Source organism: Chroicocephalus ridibundus, chromosome 6, assembly GCF_963924245.1.
Source record: "Chroicocephalus ridibundus chromosome 6, bChrRid1.1, whole genome shotgun sequence".
In the NCBI taxonomy this organism is placed as follows: Eukaryota; Metazoa; Chordata; class Aves; order Charadriiformes; family Laridae; genus Chroicocephalus; species Chroicocephalus ridibundus.
The window spans coordinates 61,260,104-61,278,026 of NC_086289.1; the positions used below are offsets into that span (position 1 = coordinate 61,260,104).

General features: G+C 40.3%; 1 protein-coding gene across 1 annotated transcript in view; it reads right to left on the reverse strand.

The window, feature by feature from the left end:
* Window positions 1-17,923, reverse strand: part of STAG1 (STAG1 cohesin complex component) — a 192,875-nt gene that overhangs the window by 68,781 nt on the left and 106,171 nt on the right. Inside the window, exons 9-11 of the mRNA XM_063338992.1 lie at window positions 15,353-15,504; window positions 10,938-11,011; window positions 524-647 (exon numbers count right to left, since the gene is read on the reverse strand). Of these exons, the coding sequence (XP_063195062.1) occupies window positions 524-647; window positions 10,938-11,011; window positions 15,353-15,504 (350 nt within the window). The remainder of the gene's footprint in view (window positions 1-523; window positions 648-10,937; window positions 11,012-15,352; window positions 15,505-17,923) is intronic.

The window sequence follows — 17,923 nt, forward strand, 5'->3', positions numbered from 1 at the left end:
GTTTCAACAATTTTTTGAAGAAAAAGCTAAAGAGAACCTTGAAGAGATTCTTCAATGAAAAATGAACTGATGAGAATTCCACTGGTTGTGGAACCAGTGATGTCTGCTGGGGACCCAGAGGTGTTCTCTTTCCTCTAACTACTGGGCAATGTAAATGGAAGACACATGGAGAAATCTCTTTTCCATCCTGCTTCAGACACAAAGGTTCTCAGGAGTGATCTGAGGTGACTTCTCTTTCTCTCATAATCAGAAGAAAAGCACAATGGAAACATTTCTATTAAGATATTCTAATGGATACTGAGAACATAAAAAGCATATGAAGCAAGCGCACAGTTTGAGACTACTGTATCCTAATTCAAGCTAATACCTTGAAATAAGCTGGCTGAAAGATAAATAACGAGCAAGAAAAAAGAACAATCTCATTACAAATCAAAGATGATATCCTATACATGTCTTGGGTAGTAAGTATAACAGCAGCTACCTACAGTACACTGTACTACGTACAGTAATACACAATACTTACCCTGTCATGTAGTGTCCAACCAACATATTTTAAATAACTATCATTCAGGAAGGCATCACTGTACATTTTCATCCAGACACCAATTTCTTCAATACAGACAGCTCTAATCTCAGCAATAGCATCACTAACAAGAAAAAAAAGAAAAGAAAAAGTATTAACCAGGTTACAAACACATACCATTCACTTCTCATTCCCATCGCCCTAGCTGTAATATTTTGCTTTTCTTTTGATGAACTTCACTCTGTAGGGCTTGTCACTGTTCTCACTGCTGTCTCATGCCCCACCTCGAGTGCTGTGTCCAGTTTTGGGCCCCTCACCACAAGACAGACATTGAGGTGCTGGAGCGGGTCCAGAGAAGGGCAACGGAGCTGGTGAGGGGTCTGGAGCACAAGTCCTGTGAGGAGCGGCTGAGGGAGCTGGGGGTGTTCAGCCTGGAGAAAAGGGGGCTGAGGGGAGACCTTCTCGCTCCCTACAGCTCCCTGAAAGGAGGGGGTAGCCAGGGGGAGTTGGTTTCTTCTCCCAAGGAACAGGCAATGGGACAAGAGGAAACGGCCTCAGGTTGCGCCAGGGGAGGTTTAAGATGGATAATTAGGAAAAATTTCTTTGCCAAAAGGGTTGTCAAGCATCGGAACAGGCTGCCCAGGGCAGTGGTGGAATACCCATCCCTGAAGGTATTTAAAAGATGGGCAGACGTGGTGCTGAGGGACATGGGTTAGTGGTGAACTGGGAAGTGTTAGGTTACCGGTTGGCCTCAATGATCTTAAAGGTCTTTTGCAACCTAAATGATTCCGTAATTCTATGATTATGAATCCAAGCTACAAAACAATAATTTCTGAAACATCATCACTGACATTTGCTCAGTGGGCTTGACTCTCTCCAGCTGGAGGTGTACAACAATTGCAAGGTGGAAAAAGTTATTTGGTTTAACCAAAGGAGCCTGCCAGAGGGGCAGAACGGAATCTGGTACATAAACAGGTCTTGTTTCATGCACTACATGAAAGCCCCTCTAACAAAACCCAGGAGAATGGTTACATTTCAACATTGGTTTCTTCCAGTTTTCTTGCTTTTTTTCTACATTCTGTGGCAAGTGATGAAAGAGGCAAAGACATAGCTCAGGCAGACTTATCAGCTGCTTATTGAGGAGGGGCAGCAGGAAACTGTCTGGAGAGATCATCTAAAGAGATCAGGGATGGAAATGATTTCAATGTGATTGGCACTTTCCTGCCTGACTGACATAGAGCATGGCATATTTACTAATAATGAACGATGGCTAAACAACGGGAAAAGGGATTGGGGCCATCTGGCCCTTTAGTAATTTCATCTCTGAGACATCTGTTACTATGAGAAATTGCTTGTGCCACTCCAGCTGGCACTGCTTCACAGTTCACAATTTCAACTGTAGTAAGAGAGGAACATAAAGAGCCACTGTAGAGAAGAAGGGAATGTCTGGTGCTTTGGAAACACTGGCCTTGCTTATAATTGAGACCTTGTTCTGTATTTTTATTAAAAAATCTTTTTGGAAATGTAATAAACATTAATTTAAGTCTAAAACAGCACCAACAGAAGGCAATAATGAAACCTAATTTGGGGGGGGGGGGGGGGGGGGATATTAAAAATTCCAAGCTTCAAGCAAGGGAATAATCACAAAATAAGAGAAACTGTATCTTTCCTAAAGTCTTCAATTTTACAAAACATAAATAAAATGCACTCTATCTTATTTATGCTCAAGATACTTACTACATAAGTTCGTACACACAAAATAGTATAATAAAACTGTGATTACTCCATACCATAACTGCCTACGTACTTCCAACCTTCAAACCGGTCCACCTCAATAGGTGCCACTCTACTGTGTATGATCTTCCAGATACGAAGGGGAAAACCCCAGTTGCTACACGAACCCGGCAATCAATTGCAGTATCATACGTGCCTAGACCTGACACTTCTACAGTCAAGTCTCTGGTTTTCTCATTCCATTTCAAATCACAGGGAGAAAACTGTACTCTTTGCCTACGTGAAACGCACTGATTCTACCAGCTTCCAAACAGAATCATTAAACCTGTTCTGTCAAACTCGATGAGGACTCTATAACCTCAAACCCAAGGTAACTGCCAATCCAAAATGTAGGCAAGCTGCATTACAAGCAGAGTAAGGCATTAAATAAGCTGTTTCTACAAGAGATTTCTTAAACAGGATTTAAACACTATAAGGATGAATGTGCTAAAATGTTACACTCAAGAATTCACACTATAAAACCTGCATTCATTATGGGGAATGCAGCCCCAATGAAGACAAATTTTAACTAAAATTATGAATATATTCTCAAATATATACAATGTCTAATTGTATATCACTTCACACTAAACTAGATCACCAATTCTCTTTTATGGAATATTTTTTTAACTATTTTTAAAACAGAATACAGGTGGAAGGAATCAGAATGCATGACTTATAAAACAATCTAAAAGACTGGTAAGTACGAATCAAGAAAAAAAGAGGGGAGCCACATAAGGAGCACCACACAGTAGCCACCAAGACATTTCCACTAGGGGATGACAGCCTGAGTCTTCACTTCCAAGTAGGTTATTTCACCACCTTATAAATTTACTAACTGTGAAACATTTTGGAAGGATTTAATGGCAATCCCCAAAAGAACCCCAGTGTCAACAGCTATTTAATCATGCAGCACAGCCAGCCAAAAATCAGGAAAATTTATCTTTTCTGTAAGAATGCATTCAAGCGTCCCTAGGCAGCCAGTGAAAAACCGATTCTTGATTCAAAAGCTTCTCAGGGATCCCTAGGCACTACGGACAAACACTCACTCCAAGCTGCTATTTACAATTAAAAAAGAAAAAGCTATTCAACTAATTACAAGATTTAGTATAATAAAAATTACACGTCTTCAGTAGAATTGAAAACGGGAAAGAATCATGCATAAGGCATGGGAGACTAGCAAACAGCCTCAAGTTGCTGGACAGGCAGGAGAATTTGTGAGACACCAATTTCCCACTTCACCACCATCTTCCAGGTAACCGTATTACCAGTAAGAATCATTCCTCTTCTTGCAGGAGCCACTACTGCAGATTCCCTGCCCACATGATGCTGTATCCAACACAATACAGCTTTACACCTTTGCCACACATGTCAGCAATTGCTCGTTATTAAACTATAATTCTTTCCTTAGAATTTTTCACACACTTAAATGTATTTTAGCTTCTTGTCATAGTCATTATGAATGGTTTAGTTTTTTGAAAATATACGCTATTTGTGGATGACGCTAATCATACCAGCACTTGAAGTACTTTTGGAATATTTCATGCATCATTCATTACCATAATTATAAATTAGTGACGTACATTTGTATTACTTGCCAAATGCTGCTAGAAAGGAACAGAATCTAGTCCAGCACAGAAACCAGAACTCATGCTGGATCTACAAATACTAGACATAAAATATATTTAACCTTCTTTTCAGCACAAACTGCAAAGTAGTGTCTACGCAGCAGATGGGAAACAGCAAATTATTGGCAGCAAAATTCACAACCTATGTTCTTACTCTTAGGAAAGAGGACCCCATGAGGCAACTTCATAAAGAGATCTAACAAAAGGGGACCAGGTAAGAAATTCACTGTCTCCTTTTAAAATTTTGGGTTGACAAAGGCAGGCCCAGAAAACTCGGGACAGAAATAGGCTTTACTAGTTGATTGTTTCAGAGAAACAAGCATCAAAAGTGCAGCTTTAGCATATAGTTCATGCTAAATTACACTCAAGTATTGCAATTAAGGCCAAAAGTATTTAGGACCCTGAAACACAGAGTCTACACTGGATAACTGGGATATGTCAGGTGGAGACCAGTATGCTCCTCAGGGTCTTGCTGGAGCAGTTGCCAGTTGCAGCTCCTGGGTTCTCTCAGTCTGTTTGATCACAAACTCATTTAGGTTACCCAAGCCCAAAACTGAAAGCAATTTTAGCTGCTCTGTGCTGAAATGGATGCTTAAATCCTTAAAGCATTACCAGTGCTGAGGGAAAACACCAAGGCAAAAGATGGAGTTGACTAGCAGAGCAATAACTGCTTCAAGACTTCTTGGAAGCTCCTAAAGGATGGGATAAGAGTTCGCCTATGAGAAAACTTTCTAACAAAGGCAGAAACGAGGGTCACTCACCTGCCTCTGGTGTTCTTTGGGATGGAATCTCAAATTCCCAGGCAAGGGACATGAAACGGTGCAGCTCTACAACAATAGACCATTGCCAGTTGGACCAAACTATGCCCCTCCCTGTCCCTTGGGCTGCTCACCAGTTTCTAAGCATTTTGAAGACGTAGTTACAAAGAGAACTGGACAAAATGTCTTTTCTACTTCTTTCTATGACACTCTCATCTCTGGAGCTGAACTAGGACCCCATAAGGGAAGAAGGGTAAGAAACATAAGTGTGCAGAGCCCATTTCCAGAAATTCTGGTGAATGCTCACTGAATACCCCAACTCCTGGGAGGGGTTGGTAAGCAGCACTCCCATTTCTAAGTAATTCTACCCAAAGTGCTACTTAAATAGCTATTTCAATAATGTGGTACTAAGCTGATTATCCAACATTGTTGCCAGACCAAGGAATTGTATTGTTTGAAGGCATGACTTGAATTTCAAGATGTAGCTCTACGTATCTCTAAAACCAGTGTTTCTCCAAAACTTATACCACACTAACACCTTTACTTATATGAAGTATGATGCACGGCTTTGTAGGAAAGGGAGTGGGTGTTTTTAAACTTAATACTAAGGTCAAACTCATGTAAGTACCGAGATCTAACTTTTTGCCTTTCTCTTTTCTTATGCCTCTGAGCGACAACTGGTCTAGGTAATTGCTATCTGTTTTTTCAACATATGTAAGGATTGTATTCCTTAATACATAAAAAAAGCATTTTCTTGTCACCCAAGATGTGTGTTTCACCTCCTTAGGATAACAAACTTAGGGGGAGGAAAAAAGATTTTCCTATGGTTTTATGTGCTATCTGGTTTTTGCGCTCTCAGTCTCCTACCTGCTTCCTCAACAGACTTCCATCTAATAGCCCTTTTTTCCATGCAACACTCTTGTTTCCTAGATTGGAACTCAGATGCAACTTGCCACCATCATTCTATTTACCCAGCAGGAGGGAAACAAGCACCTTGGAAGGAGACAGAAGCATCTTCTCTGTAAAGCTGCTATCTACATTTGACAAGTTTTACCTTAACTATCAGGACTGCCAAAACAATGCCTCAGGCTCATTGCACTGCATAAATTCACAAAACCATCATGTCCATCAGTCTGAGGATGCCCATTCAGGTCTGCCAGAAGTTAAAACTGTAATAGATGTTTTGCTGGAGGTTCACATCCAGAGGAATGGCTCTTTGAGCCTTCAAAACAGAAAGATGTTATGAAGTAGGGCTCAAATAAGAATGCCCTGAATCTTACCCTCTGAAAGGGAAATGCGTCTGGACACACATTGCTAAGTCAAAAGCGGGGAAGTAGCCAAACCAAAATTTTGACATCTCTGATAACCGTTGAAAATGATGAGCTTGAATACTTGTGAAGAATACACGTTACATCTGAGAAGCTATGTGGCAATAACCTCAGAATCAAAGTAATCTCTGATATGCTCATATAACTGAAATGAAGAAACAAGCCTCCCTGTTTTTTTAAACTATACACGTACCCTGCAAGCAATTTTCAGCTGCTTTAACTTCAGATACAAAACCCACTACGTTAAGATCCCTGACCTACCAGTAGATAGTATCTTGCTACTACATACCACATACCAAAGGTATTACACTCAGGCAGACACAAAACTTATTTTGAGATTAAGACCTCTGAACATGACAATATCCAAGCTCCTACACATACAAGCCTTCTACAAGCAATGTTTTGAGTATTTCCAAGGCCAGGTGTTCTACAGCCTCTCTGGACAACCCGTTCCGGAGTCTGATTACCTTCACAGCCCTGTACTCCTGTTTACCACAGTCATCATCTCCCCTGGTTTTATACTCACCAACATGAGCCCAGCAACTTCCCTCTAACTGAACTTGCTCCTACATCTTCCTAAATACATCATAGAGACACAAAAATAATAAAAAATGTGATTCAGGAAAGAGATAAAGAAATACGCAATGAGGTAGGTACATCTCCTGCATGGTTATTAAGCATATCTCATTTTTTGGCCAAATCTGCTGTTAACACTAGACTAACATTACACCTAGAAAATTGTTTAGCTGTTTCTGTAAATCATGGTTGTTTTTTTTTAATGGCAGAAGTGAGCATTGAAATCTTCCAATAAATTGTAAGCTAATCTACAGAAAGGAGATTAACCTCACTGCAACACCAGCTTACTAGTAGGAAGACTGCTCCATTCTATGGGAGTCTATGGGACAAGTCTATGGGACTGGATGGGTTACATCCAAGAGTGCTGAAAGAGTTGGCAGACACGCTCGCCAAGCCACTTTCCATTATTTACCTCAAGTCATGGCTAACTGGGGAGGTCCCAATGGACTGGAGGGTAGCAAACGTAGCACCCATCTACAAAAAAGGCAGAAAGGAGGATCCAGGAAACTATAGGCCTGTCTGACCTCAGTAGCAGGGAAGGTCATGGAGCAGATCATCCAGTGCCATTACAAGTCATATAATGGACAAGCAGGGGAGGAGGCCTAGTCAGCATGGGTTTATGAAAGGCAGGTCCTGCCTGATGAACCCGATCTCCTTCTATAAGATGACCCGATTATTGGATGAGGGAAAAGCTGTGGACATTGTCTACCTAGACTTTCGGAAAGCATTTGACACTGTTCCCCATAGAATTCTTATGGAAAAACTGGTGGCTCAGGGCCTGGATGAGCATACGATCTGCTGGATCAAGCACTGGCTGGGTGGGCAGTCCCAAAGAGTGGTGGTCCATGGAGTTAAATCCAGCTGGTGGCCGGTCACAAGTGGTGTCCCTCAGGGCTCAGTGTTGGGACCATTTCTGTTTAACATCTTTATTGACGACCTCGACAAGGACATAGAGTGTATCATCAGCAAGTTTGCAGATGACACGAAGGTAAGCAGGAGTGTTGATCTGCATGAGGATAGGGAGGCTCTACAGAGAAACTTGGATAGATTGGACAGATGGGCCAATGCTAACGGTATGAGCTTCAACAAGGCCAAGTGCCAGGTCCTGCACTTGGACCACAACAACCCCATGCATCGCTCCAGGCTTGGGGAAGTGTGGCTGGAGAGCTGCCTGGCAGAAAAGGACCTGGGGGTTCTAATTGACAAGCAGCTGAACATGAGCCAGCAGTGTGCCCAGGTGGCCAAGAAAGCCAATGGCATCCTAGCTTGTATTAGAAATAGCATGACCAGCAGAAGTAGGGAGGTGATTGTCCCCCTGTACTCAGCACTGGTGAGGCCACACCTTGAGTATTGTGTCCAGTTCTGGGCACCTCAATATGAGAGAGATATCGAGGTGCTGGAGCGAGTGCAGAGGAGGGCAACAAAGCTGGTGAAGGGCCTGGAGAATAAATCTTACGAGGAGCGACTGAAGGAGCTGGGACTGTTTAGTTTGAGGAAGAGGAGGCTGAGGGCAGACCTCATCGCTCTCTACAACTTCTTGAAAGGATACTGTAGAGAGGTTGGTGCTGGTCTCTTCTCACAGGTAATTAGTGATAGAACAAGAGGGAATGGGTTCAGGCTGGACATTAGGAAAAAATTCTTCACAGAAAGAGTGGTCAGACACTGAAATAGGCTGCCCAGGGAGGTGGTGGAGTCACCATCTCTGAATGTGTTTAAGACTCGTTTAGATGTGGTGTTGGGGGATATTGTGTAAGGGAGAACTTTGTAGAGTGGAGTTGATGGTTGGACTCAATGATCCCAAGGGTTTCTGCCAACCTAAATGATTCTATGATTCTGAATGAAACTGTTTGGGGGGGCTTTTTGTTCAGATCAAGGACTTGCTATTTAAGTTACAAAGGTCACTAAGCATGAATCACTGTGCTGGAGTCTGAATCATACTACGGAAAGGGGTTTCTTCTCTGGGAATAATTAAAATAACATTCTTTTGAAATCATTACCACTTGCCCATGGGCTAAGGACTGTAAAATGATGTCATGTTTATAAATCACTTGAACTATTTGAGAGAAGGAATGCTTAAGAAATATTATGGAAGCAGGTAATAATTTGAAATCCTTTCCTTTTTCTCCCCCACTGCCCCCAGCCCTCGTTTTCTCTTTAATTAGTTGGTTTTAATACAGGCATTTTTTCCCCTCTATGTTCTTGCACAGATATGACTGCAAAAATTTGAATCTATGTTCTCTGTGGTCTACAGATTACTCATATTCAAGTGTATGTAGTAACAGACTCTCTTCGGAGCTTCACAGCAGTTGAGGCCGGAGAGATGACAACTCCTCATGAAAGCGGCTCTTGGGGTCAGATTTGGAAGCAGTTACTTCTGGCCCCTCTCAACCACGGCAGAAGTGGTACCATCCACACCACTCAGAGCACACTGCTACTCGACTCATTTCAGCAAATTCTTCCCCAGTCTAACAGTGTCAGCCTGGGCATCTTTTTTCAGGGCACGGATCAGCAGAGTTCATTTATTTGGCCCCTTCCTTGTTACAGCAATATCAGCAAAACCAGGCCTTTACTAACGGTGGCAGGAGGCACGAAAAGAAACCTGGGTTACACAAGGAGGATTTACAAAGTGTTTTTCCAACCCTACACAAAAGCATGAGCTGCTAGGAAAATACTTTAAAGTTTTATTGTTTGATACAATACACTACATTCTGAAGGCGCAAAAATGGAAAAATTCTTTGCATTTAACTTTCTTTATTACCTACCCCAGCATAAAAGCTGCTTTCATGACAAAATAGCGTGAGTGCTCTACTGAGCTAATCCTAATTTACCTGTTGACTCTGTCTACCCATCCCATGCCGTTGCCAAGCAGCTCAAGGCTTACTGACCAACTCCACTGCCTCTCAGACCCCTGCAGCTCACCATCCCTCCTTCGCAGCTTCCTCAGGAGGGAGGAAACAAATGGATAGCAAATGAAGTTGTCCCATAGGTGTGTGGGACAGAATAAGGATACAAGGTCTGAAGAAAGAGAGAAGTGTGACACACGCTTGCAGAAAAAGAGGTTCCGTTGTAAGTAATCACTCTACTTAGATCCCTTGTCTTTTTAAGAGATCCCGTTTTGCTCCTACCTCCGATCTCCTTGGAGAGATGCTCCCAGTACTGCTACAAACTTCCTTTCAAGTATCCTGCTTGGGTACTGAAGATACACGCTCCAACTCCACTGTGTTGTTCACATTCACGTATTTCTTAGCACAGGCCCCTTCCAGGTTTCCTGCACGCTTTTCTCCGTAATTACAATAATCCCTCTGCCCACCTGAACTGTGGGTTCCTCCTCACCTTCTAACCTTTTTCTCATACACCCTTTCTTGTTTTCTGCCATTTGTCCAAAAGATTTCATAAACGGTAAAGCTTTAAACCAGAATTTAAATCTGAAAAGTTAATTGCATAGTTTAGTATCCTGGAATTTCATCTTTTGACTTCGGTAAGTCAATTAACATTTAAAGAGCTGGTTTCATCAAGATGCTGCAGATGCTCTGAGGTACCTTGTGATGCAAAACAACCCTAAATCTATTTTAAAAGACCACTGCTCTCTGATAAACCATATTCCAAAATAGCATGCACCACTCCAAATCTACTGGTTTGTGCAATTCCAAAGTAAAGAGAAATGCACACACGTGCACATTCACACACACATATATATAACCTGCTGTGGTTTTGTATTCACAAGACATAGCATATTAACTAATAAAAAACCCTTTTGTGATGTGCTAAACACCACACTAATTTTTTTTTAATGTTCTTGCTACAAACATCCAAAACAATTTAAAACCAAAAAATACACACGAACTGGAATTAAGGCTTTTGATTGTAATTTAAGGAGGAAAAAGCCTAAAATAAAGCTGAAGTTGTGTCTAAAGCACATGTGGTGGTAAGATGAGAAATTCAATTTTTACACTTAAGACATACAAAAGGAAATGCAGAGTAGAGGTACCCAAGAACCAAAACTGCCCTCTTACGATATACAGACATCATTTCATTATTCTTAAGATATGTCATGTTTGTGCCCCCACCTTGGATGACTTTTCGTTTTAAAACACAAAGATTCAAATTCCATGTCTCCCACAACTCCTTTAAAACTGTTTCACTGAATTAAAATAAAGTTGTGTGGATGGCTCTACTGTGTAATTAATAGGGGTTACGCTTAGATTTTCTTCCATAACTTCAGTGTTTTTCATACTGATTTTGTGGCACCTAGAATATTACATCAGAAGAAAACTCAACACAGAAACTGCCCTTGACATTATTTATGATTATACTTTGTTAGCAAAGCCTACTGTAGCATGCATTTTCTTACCGGTATCTATGAACAAATATACCCTTAAAAATAGAGTTCATCATATTTTCGATTTCATCTTGGTTTTCTTGTAGCTGCAAAAAACAAAACAAACATAAATAAAAGATCACTGCTTATTATAATTGGATATTCTACAATTCCTTATTGGGAAACATTAGAAGACCATGGAAGAGCACTTAATTAAAGTTATTAGTAGATTCACCATTTTCTACTTTTTCAGCACATGCCTATATTTTGTGCATATAAACACATATATATAGATATATGCAATGCCTTAATGGGAGAAAGTCAACATTCTCTACAAACATCAATTAACTTAGTTTCAAATTAGTCCTTTGAAGTGGTCATCACCATTTTTTGGCTACTGCTATTTAGACAAGTAGAGACTCTGTGTTCAGTAATGTCAGCAGTCCCATAGTCATGGTTAAACAGATAGAACTGGGAGTGAATGACAGCTGCAGAAACAAAGCTGGTTACAGATCAGGAATCCTCTCTGAAAAATTCAACGTCCTATTTAAGGAAAGTACTTAAAGATGTTCCCAATCTTAAGCATGAGCATACTTTATCTTCAGTGCCCATGACAACTGCCTTTCTGAAGCAGGAAACTTTCCAGCATAAGAGCATGGGTGCTTAACATTGGAGCCCACCTGACACCCAGGCCTTACATTGGAAAAAAACAAACCCAAACATAAACCAAACCCAAGCAAAAAAAAGTGTCATGAGTGTGTTTTTATAAATAGGAGTGTTTTTTTTTAAAAAAACCGTAATATTTCCTGTGTAATATGGACACACTTTGTATTATGGAAAGCTTCCTTGTGCCAATGAATCTGTTAACAAATCCGAAAGCAACATCTTGGAATCAATTAAAGTATTCTCATCCTGTCAGCTATTGTACTAAACTAAATAAGTTTGACTTAAGCACACCAAAATGCAGCTTTTTTAAATAAGATGATGCCAATTTTACACAATCAGCTTTTGGAGCAGAACTGCTACTACACTCAAAGGCATCATTCCTCCATCAAGGTGTCTCTTCGTACCAAAGCAGAATACAACAACACGTGTGAATGTAAACTCTTCCACATTTTCAGAATGAAAACCACAACAGAGCCTTGCAAGTACAGAGCACACATATGCATAACATAATAAAACCTGCATAATTATGGACATATATATGTAACAGATAAAACATCTTAAAGCCAGAGGCAGAATTATGATCAGCTGTTTTGACTTTCTGCATAGCATGAGCTCATAAACACTTTCACCTCAGGGTTTATATTTTGCAAGCCACATTTATAAACATTTCTACAGTATCTTCCCAGATAAGATCTAAAGTAGCTTGCAAAATTCAGTAAATGAAGCCTCCCAGTTTCCTAAAATGTAAGGAGGTGCTGCCTCCATTTTGCATATGGGGAGACCAAGGCATTGAGAGCTCTTGACTAATTTGTCTAACACCTGCCAAAGAAATTAATTTCATAGTGAAAGGGATTATGTACAAAGGGAAAAGCCGGGTGCACACCAGCTCTGTGTGTACCAAAGGGCTGGTACACACGCCAAGCATATTTAGACATGGTTTCTGGAAGAAGCACTATTTTCAGCATCAGCTCAACCCAAATATGCACAGCCTAAATGCCTGTTCAAGAATACAGAACCCAAAAGGGAGCGTGAATTTCTCATCCCTCCTCAGTGGGTTGACTTCACAGGCTACAGGCAAATAGCCACAGAAACATGGGGCTAGAGACAACCTAGCACAGAATGTGGAGCAAAATGAGGATGGGAGTGAACCAAGAAGCCTCAGGAGGCCTTCCAAAAAACTAACCAGGCCCTGAAAGGGAAAGGACAAGCTCCCGCAGAACTTTGTGTATGAATCGTTAATATAAAAACACACCACACAGGAGAGGCTGGAGAGACCGAACTTTATGAGCCACGAGGTTTCTGAAGGAAAGTGCCCTTTGACATTTCTGGGAACGAGAAGTTGAGCAGCACCATACAATACTAAGTGGCACAGATGAGGGGACAGCACGGCTGGCTTCCTCCCTCTTCTGCTTTTTCTACAGGGAATTTACAGCTTGCTGTGAACATGGTAAGTTACCAGCTGTATAACTGACACGGGGCTCCACGTGCTGGGGCAGAGCTGGTATACAAGGAGAAGCAGAGATTCAGTAGGTCCGTTTCAAACCCCTTTTACTTTTATGTGCTGACATTTAAAAGATACAATTCCTAAGTGTATCTTAGTTTTGGTAATGAATTAACAATTCTTTGAAAAGTATGAATTTTCTCCAAAATTTTAATTGCTTTTTACACTTTCAGCTTTTCTAGACCACATACTTGAATTTCAGTGCTTAACCTCAGGCATCTTGAGAGCGCATTTGTGTCTTGGGATTCCTGCTCTTACCAATGCAAAAGTGATTTAACACCCCCCCCGCCCTTAAACCTAAGTAAAAATAAGGGAAACATTCTCTTCTTGACTCTGCAAGCATTTTGAGAAGCTTAAAAAGTATGACGAACACAAAATTTGACTTACTACTGGCAGCAACTAAAGCACAACTTCCTCTATTTTGTGGCAGATTGTTACATAAATCATCCGGTTTAGTTGAAAATCTCATTGACAAGAATAGAGCTTCCCGCACTGCTCTCACATTAGGTATGTAGAAGATGACATGAGAATGAAACACTTCAGAGAGAGGGTTCCATCTCTTCTACTTCAGATTAATTTGCCACACTTAGCTTAAGAACTGTCCCTGTATAACTTCACAAAGATAAACGCGGGCCTGTGTATGTGCCTATGAGCGTTTATCATGATGGCACTACATCAAAAGAATCAACTAAGTGCCAGCACAGAGTACTACTGTAGATTCAGGATATTTAAACATGGTACACGCAGCCATTATGCCATCTAATCCTAATAAAATCTCTTCTATACAGGGCCCTCTACCGCGCTTCACACCCTGTATCTGAGGACATACTCAAATGACCACCACTCTGCTCTGCCTTACTCCCATGCAACATTTTCATTAGTTTTAGTGAGTAGTGATGTGACAGAGACTGAACAGACATGTGAAAAGTTAAGGTTCGCCAAACGCGCATTCTTCTTTGAGGGGTTCACAGCCCTGTGCTAGCCTAGCCATCCTTGCGTTCAAGTCTCCCCAGAGCAATTATAAACTGCATCCCCAAGACATTGAAAAGAACAGAACAGAGGATGTCCACAGACACAGAGATGCTAAACCAAGTTAATCAGTGTAATTAGTGACTCTGTCCTCCTCTGGAAATTCAAAGCAACAATCAACAAACATGGAATAGAAACTGTGCTCCAGCTATTTTAACAAAGCAACTCTGCTTTTTAAAATGCTTTAAGGCTGACATTGAACTTAATATTTAATTTAAAATGTTCCTCTTGCAGTTTGGGCAGGAGAGATTGTTCTTGCTTTGTACCTTAATGCATGATTTTAAAGAATTATGAAAGCCAAATAAAATTCTGTTACGGACCACAGGGGTAAAAAAAAAAATAAAAATACATAATTGTAATTATCCCCAGACAAAGACTATAAAGTTAAGCAATTTTGAGTCAAAGTTATACCTAAAAGAATCCAAGGTGCATACAGGTAAAGTACCCAGATGGCCTTAATTTGCCACGGAGTAAGACAGTGGTGGAAGAAATATATTCAAAACTAACATATTAAAAATAATAAATTTAAATCTAAGTCACATACATTTCAATTTTTCAATTAATCTTATGAGTTTTACAGGGCATCTTTACAGATTACGGCTGTTTGGGTGTATATGTATTCATTTTCCACTTGTTATCTTCAGATTTCTTTTAAGTACAACTCTAAAACTGAATTTCCTGGGATATAATACTTTATTTAGGGATGATTACAGCAACCTTCTAATGGTTTTGCTCACCTAAAGCCGGACTGGTACTTACTAAAAGCGACTTTAATGTCTCCCTAGCTTCTTCTCCCTGAGATCAGGTGCTATAGCCCCCACTCCAGTGTTTCTTGAAAGCAGCTACAAAAAGAAGTACTAATGAGACACTGTAATGATTGCAGTGATCAAAGGGAGAAATGGGCAGTGCACTGAGGGACTACATGTGATCCTCTTTTCAAAATCTGTTTGCATAATCACATCAGTTACTACTTACAACTTGAGATTCATTTTCTTCCTGCCTGGTCATATACACAAGCCTGAGAACAGAAATTACCCTGTGTGCAGAGCAGCACACAAACTCAACTGAATGCATTAATGCAAGACGAAAAAACGTAGCCCAAATAATGTGCTTGAGATCACACAAAGAGGACTGCAGAACTAATCTCTTGTTTCTCACTATGGTACTCAAGTCACAAACCACCCTGGACTTTCTGTTGGAGGGAATGTATATGAAACCGGAAAAAAAAAAATAAAATCATGTTTTCACTTGCCTCTTTTCTTTTCTGAAGCAGCAGCTCCAATCTTTCATTAGCTCTTTTGCCAATCATTTTGTTTCTCTCAGCTTCATACTGCCTCTGTGTATTATCCTGATGAATGCTCAGGTTTAAGGCAACATTCACAAGAGCAGTCATAAGCTTCATAGCTGCAAAGGCAGAAGACAGAATATGACTCTTTACCTGTAGTCAGAGCTAAAAAATATTTCCTCAGCAGATCCATACTCACAGAAAATAAACACCTCGACGCTGACACAAAGCCATCTGGAAAGGCACTTCCCACCCACTTGGCTCATCTAAAGGTCGGAACAGAGAGTATATACACTGCATTGAGCTCCAGGAAATGTTCTTTGCCATCTTCTCTGGAAAATTATGCAAGTTCCGAGTGCGTAAGGTCAGTGAGCAAGCATGTGAAACTGCAGGATGAGTGTACACCATGAAGCCAGTTACTGTGGAGTTACAGACACTTCTCTACTGAAAAGCATCATTATAGATGCCTCCACGCTATGGGTAACTTAACAAATAGCTTCTGAGGATTACTCAGTTTACAAGGGACCACTGCACAGTTTCTCTGAAAGTAAGTCTGACATTGCTCTGAAGTCAAGTATGTAGTTATATAAAAATACAATTAGAACTTTATATGCCTTTTCACACATGCTAGATCTAATATTGTTCATGCCTATTTTTCTGTATAATTTATTTTTACAAAAACATTAGGGTCTTTCTTGTGTTCTGTGTGGTTACACAGCATATCACATTTTACAACACTGAAAAAACAGCAAAATGATGTAACAAACTATCACACCCTCTCTGACTAAATATGCAGCATTGTCTTCAAGGTAGAAAAGCAACTATACAAATGGAGAAGTGAAGCTACTTTTGTGGTAACCGCCTTATTTTGGTATTGCTCAAAGCTGGTAACTCTAGAAGCACGCACGTGTACTTCTTAAGTTTCTTGGTATAATGAATCATTTCTCATTCAAATTGGCTAGCACAGAGGAAAATTAAAAAAAAAAAAAAAAAAAAGAGACCCCCAAAACATTCCTTCCAGAACAAATCAGTTTCTAAAAGTAGATTTTCAGAAACTTTATGAAGACTGAGCTCCATGGCATCATGCTGACCTCTGCTCTGCAGGACAGCAATGCAATTAAGTGTGCAAAAACTAGCTTGAAGGAAATTTGCAGAGTCAAAACAAAGCTCTCAAGCTTGTTAAAACAAACACATAAATACATAAATGGTTATCACTGGAAAATGCTGGAGATCTTCAGCAGCAACTATTCCTAATGTAAGCACTAGATACACATATACCTAATGCAAGAAGCCAGCAGTGGCTTAAATAGCTGAAGTTAGTTGTGATGAACCTTGGTCTTAGCGTTTGCTTGTCCTTGCTTAAAGTTTTGAGCTACATAATCCATTCCAAACGATGGCAACTATTTCTTCAACACAGCACAGGTCTCGGGTAACCTCTCTAATATGTGGTGCTCTTTCCTGTCTTCTCATTCAAGCCTCTCACACTTTCCAAACATCCGTCCCATGCAAGGATGAACCAATCAATGTAAGAGACCAGAGTGCATACCTTGCTCCAGAATCTCTCTCCTATGAAACAATCAACCACCATCTAAGCAAACAGCAAACCAAAATGACCTGGAACTGTAGACAGTATCAGCTGGAAAGACACCTATCTCCAGCAGGTTATCTGCAGCTTAAATAGTGTTCACCTTTGAATACTGAGTTTGTAGAGGTAAACTCTGAACCTGGAAATTTACACCTGCATTAATTCATGTTTTTACCATCCCGTTACTGAGTAGGGTGAAGAATGCCACAGGATAGGTTTCCAAAAGAGTTCAGTCACTGTGAATTGAAGGGTTTGGCTTTCAATTTTAAAAATCAAACTCCAATCAAATGTGGAGTTGGTTTTTCAATATCATTGGAAATCTGCCTATTACTTAGATTCATACCAAGAGACAAAATTTTAAACAAATTCTGACTGAATTTGTTGGACACTTGGTATTACACTTGGAAATCTGAACAAAATTGTAAGAGGTTGTTTGTAGAAAAAATAAATCAGTGACAAATATTGGCAGTAGAAATATTCAGATTATGCCAAATTTATCCTATAAAGGCTTCAAATATTTGCCATTATCTAAAAACAGTCTAGGGAGAAGAATCTTCCAATAAGGTGTATTTCAGCACATAAGATGGTTCTGTCACCTGACATAACCAGCTTTAGACACCTACATCCAAGCCAGTCACCCCAGTATTGCTTTGTAATTGGAGAAAAATAGTTACTTCTAGAGAGCAATTCATCCACCTTACGGGAAACACCTTATATAGATAGCTCTGATGAAATACATGCTAGGAAAGTCTATTCTATCTAATGACATACCCCGTGCTTTCCTAGATGTAGGGAGGTGTGTCAAAAGGTACAGCGTGGCTGGAGGCAGAAGACAGCGAGACCTACAACTATGGCCCAGTGCTCCCAAAAGTAACGCTTCTCAAGAGTGAGGGCACAGATTTTATTTTCTGGTGGACTGAAATTCTTTGATAATACAATTTTTTTTACACTAA